This window comes from Pinus tabuliformis, chromosome Q, assembly GCF_031772625.1.
Source record: "Pinus tabuliformis cultivar Carrire ecotype Pingquan chromosome Q, CPIR1, whole genome shotgun sequence".
In the NCBI taxonomy this organism is placed as follows: domain Eukaryota; kingdom Viridiplantae; phylum Streptophyta; class Pinopsida; order Pinales; family Pinaceae; genus Pinus; species Pinus tabuliformis.
Genome location: NC_142296.1, coordinates 1,068,139,591 through 1,068,151,217, shown reverse-complemented (window position 1 = coordinate 1,068,151,217; position 11,627 = coordinate 1,068,139,591). Strand labels below are relative to the sequence as shown.

The 11,627-nt window shown below is 34.2% G+C and overlaps 1 protein-coding gene across 1 annotated transcript; it reads left to right on the top strand.

The window, feature by feature from the left end:
* The first annotated feature begins 5,497 nt into the window (after positions 1–5,497).
* On the top strand, positions 5,498–6,152 carry LOC149223207 (uncharacterized). The gene has a single exon (XM_089383247.1). It carries the CDS (start codon positions 5,671–5,673, stop codon positions 5,902–5,904), a length of 234 nt encoding a protein of 77 aa, XP_089239373.1. The 5' UTR covers positions 5,498–5,670; the 3' UTR covers positions 5,905–6,152.
* The last annotated feature ends 5,475 nt before the right edge of the window (positions 6,153–11,627 follow it).

Genomic DNA, 11,627 nt, shown 5'->3' with positions numbered 1-11,627 from the left:
TATGTGGTTAACTTTGAAAGCTAATAATTTCCTCATTATATTATTCATGTAACCATTGTTATCACATCACAGATCTATCCTGCTTCTTTCCTCCACAATATCTCCATAACTTCCTAGTCCACCCATTCCTAACCCACTCAATAAAGTAACTTGGCTCACTTACAATGCCAAGCTACCTTTCCAGTTTCAATCATTGTTGAATAAATAGAGTTTTTGCTAGCAATCCATCAAAGGTTTCTTTTGCTACCTGGTTGCTACTAATATTGTCTAGAACACTTCATTCATTTTCAAACATTTAACCATGTCTTATGATCTTGCAAAATGATTTTATTCTTAGTAGTAATTTAGAAATCCACCACTGCTATAAAAAGAAAAAGAAATAACAAAGTTCTAAGGATGATATTAGTGTTGTTACAAAAGAACCAATTCCAATAATCCCTATGGTTGTCACACAAGAACCAACTACAAGGGAAACTCATTAAAGAGAAGAAATACACGTTGTCACTCAAGAACCAACACCTACACACTTAAAGGTTGCCACACGAGAACCAACCTCGGAAGACCCCGAGGTTGCTACATAAGAACCATTCTCAAAAGGCCCTATTGTTGCCACAAAAGAAGCAATAATAGAGAAATTGGTTGACGAAATTCTCCAAGAGGAAAATATTACTGCCTTGTGTGAACCTGTAGCAAAACAAGTTATTGTAGAAGTAGCCTTCCCTCAAAGATTCAATAAATATATCTCCAAACCAAGAGGGGAATTTGTTGATAGTCCTTGGCACTAATTTTCAATGATGTTTGCTCTCTGAAATGAGAATGTGTGAAGAACTTGCTATAGAAGATCATATACTTACTGTAAATTTCTTGAAATTCTTAGAGAGTACGGGTATGCTTCTTATTTCTATTTGTTTACCAGATTCATTAAATACTCTATATTTGTATTTGAAAACCCACTTAAGTATATTATCTTTTCTATCATAATTCTTTACCATTTGTTATTTTTTCAAGGATGGAAAAAGTCTTCAGTTTGGTGTGTGTGTGGGGGGAAGGGTGTGGGACATCATCACCTTTACATTTCATGATCACGCCATCAATATCATGCCCATACCAACCCCACCCTTATTTGATCCAAAACCTTCATCACTCCATCTAAATCATGGCATCATCATACTCTTCATCCACATTTCAAATCCAATCCAACACCTCCCTATCAAAGAGAGAGAGAGAGAGAGAGAGAGAAAAGGACAAAAAATGTTCAAGAAGAAGACATGTGTTTCGACATCAAGCATTGATGCTACTACACAAGAACCAACATTGAGAAACCCTAATGTTGCTCCATAGGAACCTACAATAGAGGGCCTTGTTGTTGTCACACAAGAACCCAGATTAGGAGCAGAAGAGACATTGTTGATGCTCCACAAGAACCAGTAACAAGAGTAGAAGAAACATTTTTGTTGCTCCACAAGAAACAACAAAGAAAAAAAAACAACTAACATGGACAAGCCAAGGAATCACTAAAAAAGGAACATGTTACCCCACAAGAACCATCAAGTAAAAAATCAAGTTGAGAACCATTGAAGGTTGACTTACATATGGTATATGGATTGTAAATCATTTCTTACATTTACAAAGGTGCTTTTTGGGCTGTGAAATTCATAAAAATATTTTACACTACATGTAATGTCTGTGGAATATTCAAAGATAGATTATGTTTCCAGCCTCTTCAATGGCAACCACAACTACAAATATTATAGCACCCATACTTCATACCTCCTTTTGGCATGTTATGCTCAGAAATAGGTCATCTATTAGTTGTTGCAAATCTATAAAGTCGTTATAGATCACCTCTAGTAGGGAAATCCATGGTGTCTTATACTAGTATAAATGCTTGTTACCCAACCTAGACACATGCATAAATCATTGTTTGAAGGCCAACAAGAATGCCTAGTTGACAAGAAGGGAAACATTATAGTCCTATGTCAAATCAACCTATTTCCTTGTGTAGATTTGAATGAGACTTCATAAATTGGTCTTTGCTTCAAGGAGGAGTCATCACCTTGAGAAAATTTGATTGGTATGCATTGGAAAAAAGAAGCCTCATTTAGTATGTGTCATTACAATTTGGTTGATACAACAATACAAGGTTGCATAAGAACACACAACATATTCAGCTTGGGGGAGAGGATGAGTTGCAAAATTACCATAATTTGGCATCTTCTTTTCCTTCTTTTTAACCCCTTTTCATTTACCTATAACCCCGCCCTATCAATTTTAATACCTATATGTGGGATTTAAACTCAAGGTGTTTTCTATTGCATTTTTTATTAACATTAAGGGATATAATGTGTTTTTTACTTACTTTTGAAGTGAGGTTGCATGTGTGGATATGTTGTTACAAAGTTTTGATTTAAATGTTCATGTGCTATGGATTTTTCAATCATGGATTTTGTATATCCCTTGCCACATATTAAAGTCATTATGATAGTTGCTACAACTACAAGGTTCTTAGGAGTCTAAAAGTTTAATTACATAAGTCAAGCCTATAACAACTGGCTACGGAATGAGGCCTGCAACAACCCATCAAAATTTAATAAAAAAATGCCACAAATATGCCATGAATACAATAGTTCAACCATGTGGGATGATGTGAAAGGAAATAATTCTAATTTTAATGGTTGAAGGGCGGATTTTCATATGCTCAAAAATATCATTACATTTTTTCACAATATATATTTTTAAATTCATTATGCAACTACAATTCATACGCAATTTTTAATAAGGTTTATTGATATAACTTGTAGCACACCTCTAACATGTCCTCGAGGTCATCATGAGGATCTTTGCATGCAATAAAGGCTGGAGCAAAGTAGTTTTCACATGACCAAAATAGGGCACGTACGATCAAACAACCAATGCTCATTTCAACTAAATGGCACTTGCATAGTCATTATCTGATAACATCATAATGGACTTTGTACATGTGATCAAGCAAGTGACAACCTCCAGCTCTAAGTCTATCCTCTGTTATGATGATAGATTGAGAGCATTAAACACTTCAATGGATAAGTCCAACAACAAATTGTTTTGGTATATGTATGTTAAGAATTCATGATCAAACCATGGATCACATCACTTTATTATTTGTTACACTGGAAAATTATAAGCCCTGAATTTGAGGATTCTTGCCATTCCATTTTGGAACTGGAATATGCTCTACCCATGTATAAATGTTAGTTACCATCACTATCAGGGGGAGGGACAGTGTGTGAGTATGGATGTTATCACTTTCCAATATATCAATATAAAGTTGTATTGTGCATGATTGCGAGTTAATTTTATCTGGCGATCACATAGCTAGTACACAGGCTAAACCCTTGGAGGGGGCCCACTCTAAGGTAGAGTGTTGTGTAAGTTCTTTGTATATATTATAGATGTATGTTCTAGTTTTGATTTTGTTTATTTTCATTCATTAACGTTAATTTTCTTCTTGGTTTTTATTTGTTTCATTTCCAGTAGAATGCTTAGTTGTAGAAATAGGCTATTTACTTGCAAGTTTATAATCCATTCATGATTGTAGTATAATAACAGAGAAAAAGACATTTTATCACAGGACTAGGTTATTGATTGTATCACTATGAGAGGAGCCCTACAATATTTGAAACCTCAAGTGTTAGATTCTTTGGAAAGCATGTGTTTTAATTTCCTGCAAGTATGCTTTAATTTCCAATTAATTGTTAGAGTTTTTTTAATGAAAGCCTTCTAACAATGAGAATTATGATCTATAGAAAAATAGATTACGTAAATCATGCAAGGAGATCTTTTGGTGAGAGCAAGGCTTCCATTAGCATTATCAAGTGTTCAAATATATGGATCATTGCTAAGGGTGATTGGGCTTTGGGTTGCAATTTCCTTTTTGTAGAGGCATGTTAGAAATTTAGTGGAATTTTAGAATCTGTGCCCTGCACATAGAGTGCATGACATCTTGCAAGTGTTAGTATCCCAAGTTGAGAATTTAATGATGAACTATCTTGTTCCAACCATATGTTAATAAAATAGCTTGTCAATGTCGTATTGGAGAAAGTCTTGTAGAGCGTGATAAACCATTTCGCAAGAAAGATAATTTTTAAAGTGATATGTCACACGACGAAACAAACTTTGGGATGTGACGTACTGTTGCACCAAAACTTATTTGGCATGGAGGATAATTTTATAAGGTGCAGTACACAAAATATAGGGAATTTCCTTGAAGGGTATGAAACTTGGTGAATGTCCATACAACGAGTGATGTGTCAACTTATAATGCCATATGGGATTGCATGCCACATAGGCATGATGATGTCATCAAGAGGAGAAGTCCAATATCTTCAAAAGGCCACGACTTCTTGTCTAGAGCTCGGATTTGAGCAAGAATACGGTGATTGGACATTCTCGATAAGTAGAATGCATCCATGAGCTCATAAGTGGCTTTAGAGCTGTGTTAAGATTAAGAGGAAAAGTTGATTACCTCACCTTCCTAAACATGATCAAGGGGTTGGGTACATTACACGTACGACCCATGTATGAATCTCTACTAGTAAAATAATGGTTTGTACAATCTCTCAAATACCCAAAAGATCAAAACATACAACTATAAAACAACTTCCTCATGTGTGAAATTTATAGACAACTTAATAAACCTTTGAAAACTAATAAACAACTCATGGCAGCCATGACAAACTACAATGACATTTTTCCTTACTTCCGCTTGTGAATTAAATAACAAATTTAGAATTAGAAAAGTCTTACAACCAGGCAAGAGCCATATTATATAAGCCATTGATTTTAGATCTCATATATGAATGGATGGAGGTGGATACAATGTTATTAGAGTTATTCATTTAGTGAATAAAAATTATAACTCTAATGCTATAGCTAGGAATAAAATATTACTCCCACCCACTTCAACTACAAAACCAAAACAAACCCAAAAATTTATTCCAAAATTAGTGGAAAAATTAATGAAATCTTCGGTATAGAAACGTGGAAGATGTTAAAAACATAAATAATAAATCAATTAATGTGAAAATGAAAAGTTACGGAAAAATGGGAAGGTAAATGCGGTTTCCAACATGGGAAAATGAAAGTTACGGAAAAATAGAAAGTTAAACGTGGTTTCCAACGTCTCAACAAGCACAGCCTCCGCTTATGAAATGGACTGCCGCAAATGTCGGCTGACGTGTCACGACTTCGTTGGTTAATGCGTTGGAAGTTGGAACTTTGTTTTGGGCGGATCCCAAACGTGTGGAAGTCGCCGCGTTCCGACGCGGGTGCCCACGGTCATATGGACCGCCAGGCGCTGAACCAGATGCCTGAAGGAAGGAGGAAGATTCCTTGCTTCCACCAAGGTGGATTTGCATTGGGAGTGACGGACGCGAGGAAATCACGCGAATTTGGCCGCCCTTCCCACTACTTTCCGAAGAACAACGGGTCGCCGCAACTGTATAAGTTTACCATCCCTACACGATTGCAGTTCCATTCCGATGTCGACGAAGTCGTCGTCCTCCTCCTCCTCCCGGTGGTGGTGGAAGACTTCATCTGCGGCTGCTCCTTTCTTTCTTTTGAGATCCCTCCGCTGATTACTTAAGCTCTGTTTTTCTTTGTAGGGGCGGCAACATCAATTTATTGGCGCAGATGGCGAAATACATGGAAATGGTGGATGCCGGTATAAGGATCGTTACCAGGTTTCAATCTCACTGCCCTCAGACATCGCGCATGTATTATCATCCAACTTCCAACAACAAATCGCCCAAAAATGAGGGCGAGGGCGCCTCCTCTGGAGAAGGACTAATGGCTACCTCTCGTGCTGTGCATCTTCCTACATCTCGCGCCGATTCAGCGTTAGAGATCCTCTGCATCGCTGTTTAGGCTGCAATTTCTTCTGCAGAGAAAACAATGGGATCGGGATTGTTCCCCCAACCTATTCAATAATTTCTCATTCTTTTAAAATTTTCTCATTTAATCATGCCATAATATCCTTGACATTTGGGAGCATAATATGTTCTTTATCGTCCAAATGTATTCTTCAGTTATTTCTATGCTTCGTTTCATCGACTTTAATGCATTAAATACTGGAAAATGTTGAAGTCTTGCAGCATTCAAGCCGCGGATTCCAATACCTGCAGTAATTTTCGATCCATTGGTTATTTGGCACAGTCTGATTTCTAACTTTAAATTTTTTCTTTTGTTTTTTCATTCATAAGCAGAGAGAGGAAAGGGGTTAAAACAAAATAAAGATCAATATATGTCACTGAAGAGATCATGATCTGAAATTAAAGATTAAGAATTTGATACTGTGTTCACATCGTAAATCATTTTTCAATCTTTTTCGGATCTTGCGGATTTTTTTTTAGTAATTGCTCTAAAATAGTGCTGGAAAAAAAATGACTTTCCAAATCTGGTTGGAAAACCAATCCCTATGTTCACACCTTATAAGTTGCAGTCTCACCCCATGGAAAAATCTTCATGTTCACTGTAAGTTTTCATATTCATCACTGAGTTTCTGTACAACTTCGAAATGCAAGGGTTTTGTTTTCCTTCTGAATTTGTATGTTTTGTTTTATAATTTCATTCACCTTTAGGGCACTGGTCAGAAAATGGCCAATACTTAAATGGGGTGAATCTTGGATATAATTTTTCCGACACTTATTGAAAATTTGTATAATAATTGCTGCATAATAGTGTTGAAAAAAATCTCTATTGTTAGCACTCTATAAGTTGCAGTGACTGTAGGGCAGGCTCTTCTTTCATATTCAACACCCTATAAGCTGCAGTGACTGAATTACCCTATGGAAAGCTCTTCAGATTCACTGTAAGTTTTTATATTTATCACTGCATCTCTTTACCACGAATCTTTGCACCATTTCACGCCTCCAGTGAACAACAGGACTAACCATGACAAAAAAAGCAAAGAACATGGGAAGGTGTTGACATTCAATGTAAGTTTTCATATTTATTTTTGCATCTCTGTATGACGGTTTTCTGCACCATTTCATGCCTCTAGTGTCTCTGAAATCGATGCAGACAGCAGGATTAACCAGGAAGAGAAAAGCAAAGAACACAGTGAGCAATAGACCGAGCTTCAAAAAGTCATACACAACACAAAAATTACAGGCCTAAGTTACTGTACTTGCATTTAATATTCCATGTTGAATATCATTGACAGGGTAACAGGGCGACAGAAACACAGCCCTACGGTAAGCATATAGTAACACATATTTATGTGGAGAAAATCTTATCGCGGGATAAATTTTTCAACACTAAAAAAACATATTCTATTTTTGTCAAAGAATACTACAGATTACAGAGCTCTCTTTTCTCATATTCACAGAGGATGCTCGCTCTGGAGTACAGTCAACTAGAGTCACAGATGTTTGCAAGTTTCCCACAATCTATTGCTGCAATTCCCTCTCTGTTTTTCCTTCCATGCTCGAACATGAACTTGCCTCCTTTTTCTCTTTTGAAGTTATTAATGGATTGGTTCTCTCAAACCACAGTTATTTGAAGAACACAGTTATTTTGAGATACTTCAATTTCTTCACTTGCATGAATGTAATATGTAAATGTAATAATACTTATTATTATTATCATCTAATTTTAAATGTAACACTAAATTGGTGTATCACACTTTTCTTTTTGTTTTTCCTTTTATGTTTGAACATGAACTTGCCTCTTTTTTCTTTTTTTGAAGTTATTAATGGATTTTTGTTTTTCCTCTTATGTTTGAACATGAACTTGCCTCTTTTTTCTTTTTTTGAAGTTATTAATGGATTGGTTTTCTCTATTTTCAAACAACAGTTATTTGAAGACTCTTTTTGAGATACTTCAATTTCTCCACTTGCATATTTATTATTATTATCTAATTTTAAATATAATACCATGCTAAATGACCGAATTGGTGTATGACACCTCTTGTTTGTGTGACAAGGGATCCACCCCTGGGTAGATTTGATTGCTAAGTTTATAGAGGCATACATATTCTACTTCTTGGTTTTGAACATTGGTGTATGACACTTCTTGTTTGTGGGACAAGGAACCCACCTCTACACAGATTTAATTGCTAAGTCTATAAAAACATATATATTCTACCCTTTTAATTTGGAACATGTGCTCTCTTAAAGAAAAAAGACATACTCTTAACAATTAAACACACTCAAACTCACAACCTACAAAACATTTCGTCACCACACTTCTCCACTTAATAAACTTAATAAAAACTAAAATATGATTTTGTTACAATATTACAACACAGTTGATTGCCTACTTTTGGCACCATTTTAGCTCAACGATGTTGTAGAACCCACAGACAAAAGAAAAGAAAAAGAAAAAGGAGAACAAAAAATAAAAACAATCCTCTGTATATAATGGAGCGCGCAAACGAATAATGAAATCAAGTAAAGGTGGAAAACAAGAATATGGAGAAGTGAGAAAAGCAAAGGTAAATGCCATGATATGACATCCAATTTCAAGATGTATGCTTTAGAAAAGTCAGCTGAAAACGGTGGAGGGCACGATATATAAAATAAATGCGTTGAATGGTTTAATGGGTTGCGTCAATTTCAAAGTCTGCACAGTAAGGGATGAATGGATGGAGGAGCAACAGGCGAATGGGCACATTACCAAAGATGCTTAGCTGTAAACAAAAAGGCCGGAATACAGTTCGCGTGGGCCCAGCGCCGCCAAAGCGGGCGGAATTGGATTTTCGTGGGCACCATGGAAGATCCTTTTGACCTGCAAGTTTCCAGATCTTCTTTCCGAGCCACCACATATGAAAAGATGCAAAGTATATCTAACCGTGTAGATTTTTTTTGACTGTCATATAAAAGAATAAACAAGTAGGGCAAAAGTTATTGTAGACTTTTTTAATAGATTTTATTCTCACCATATTACAAGAGAAGCAATAGCGACAAACAAATGTTGTAAAGTCTTCTCCAATAGATTTCATTCGCAACATATGCATGGATGATTCCGACAAAAATAATAGTAGAAAAAAATGTGAAAATTACAAAAGCAAATGTGGGGCACAACCACCACTCTGAAAAGCACAGAAAAATATAAAAACATATGCATGGATGATTCCGACAAAAATAATAGTAGAAAAAAATGTGAAAATTACAAAAGCAAATGTGGGGCACAACCACCACTCTGAAAAGCACAGAAAAATATAAAAATGTAAAAGTAAAGAGCTACCACATACACAAAAGAGCAAAGCAAGTATATTTAAATTCAAGTGGTAGAGATCATAAACATGTATATCTCCTTAATTTTCAAATATAACAATAACTAAGCTATTTCTATAAAAACATCTTTCAAACTTACTTACAGAGTCAGAATAATTCAAAGATTAAAAAACAATTCGCAAGCCCCCCTTTATCATGTGTATATGAGCCTGGACAATTTAACCATTGTTTTGCATAATAGTATAATTTAAACAAAAGTAGCATTTAATGTGTTGTGTTATTTATGTTTATAGTAAAATATTAAAAAATAAGAGGTAAGATTTCATACAAACAAATTTACATTTGCTATAGTTATAATAGTTTATTCAATCCAAATTACTATTTATTAGAGGTTTATATTATATTATCAAAGATAAAATCTAAACATTTTAAGTTCATATAAAAAATTATTTTTGAAAACTTTCATTTTCTATGATTATGATATGTTATTCAATCTAAATTACCATCTACAACATGTTTATATCGTATTATCAAAAATAAAATCTAAAAGTTTTAAGTCAATATAAAAAACTATTCAATTAATATACTCCTCACAATCCATTCAAATTATGTTTTTGGTGGATTCCATAATGATTTAAAGAAAATTATACATGTGGTCAAACTTGACCAACACCAACTTTCATTATGAAATTGTGAAATTAAATTAGAATGACAACTCTCTATAAGTTCCCCTCCCACTATATAGAAATTGCTTTATTGTAAATAAAATAAAAAATAATATATATTTCAAATTATTAAACCTTAAACTAGTATTCAAATATCGAACCAAATTACCGAAATATCTTGTAAGGTGCAACAAGATAAAGATAAGCAAGAACTTTCCACCTAAAAAGATTCCACTAATAATGGTAAAACGCTTCATCTATGATATGGAAATATACATTGTTATTAAACATTGATGTGAAATTAGTACTTAAAGATTCATTACTAATTCAAATTCATTCAAGTAGTTTCTCAACACATTTACATAAAGAAAATATTAAAAAATTGTAAGAAATAAAGATAGTACTCGGCCAATTGATAACGGAGTTCTACATGGGTGACATTTCTTGGTTCACTTCAATCTACAAACCAACGTTATTGATTCTCCTTTAAAAAGGGTTTCTTCTTTTGAAAAAAGGGTTAAAGATTCACAAGTAAGTTTACAACTTGCTTTCTCTCCTTTACAAAGGGCTAATGAATCTACGAGCAAGCCTACAAATTTCTCTCTCCTTTTCAAAGGAAAAATGAATTCATAAGAGCCTACAACCTGCTTTCTCTCCTTTACAAAGAAAACCTACAACTTGAGAAAGCCTACAACTTGCTTGCTCTTCTTTATGAAGGGCTACTGAGTCCAAGCCAATTCTTCCCTCTCCAAAATCGATTTAAATAATTCTTCATTTGAGAACTATTTCATCATATCATGGAGACAATAACTATCAAGATCTCATAAATAAGGATTAGGTGCCATTCAAGGGATTGATTTAAGGAAATATCTCAACTCTCGATGAAGATCTCAATTTTCCATGAACATCTCAACTCTCCATGAAACTAGGAAATTACAATGCTACATAGCTTGTGCACCAATACTACATAGTTATCACATAGCGAAATTACAATGCTACATAGCTTGTGCACCAATACTACATAGCTATCACATTTGTATTAATTTTTTTGTTACAAATAAACATGACAAACACAAGAGTGTCTAAGCTCAAAATTTTAATATGCTATTTTATCTTTTGACAATTTTTCCATAACCATCAATTGCCCTTTTTTCTGCAGATGAAGTCCACCTAACCTCATTCTAACTACATCAAAAATATCTCTATAAGCTCTTCATAACATATAGAAATATTTTTAAATTTAGTTGAATAAGTGACCTCCAAGTAAAATCACCCTAAACTTTGTCACTTCAAATATATACATGAACATTGTAATAAATCCCATAAGTTTATATTAGAATGTTGTGTAACATATTACTGAAAATAGAGTTTATGATTCTAAAAATTAAATTCCAAATTTAACTTAATACTCACCTTTCATTTTAAAAATCATTCTTAGAGATACTTACCTATGTATTTTAAGATATTGTGAATATTAATACTATATCATAATTGAACCTACAATCCATAAATATCAACAAGATACACAAAAGAAATGTCAAGGCAACCTACAATGTATTTGCAAGGTAATTGATAGTTATTCCCTTGGAGCATCGATTCATTTCCATCTAGTTATGCTCAATTTGGACTTGTTGATTCTCATCATCAAACAATTGGGTTGCAAGAACCTTTACAAGTTTTGTTTTTCCAACTCCAATGAACCCCAAGAATGAGAATGATCTAGTCAATTGTTAAATATTTAAAGTCC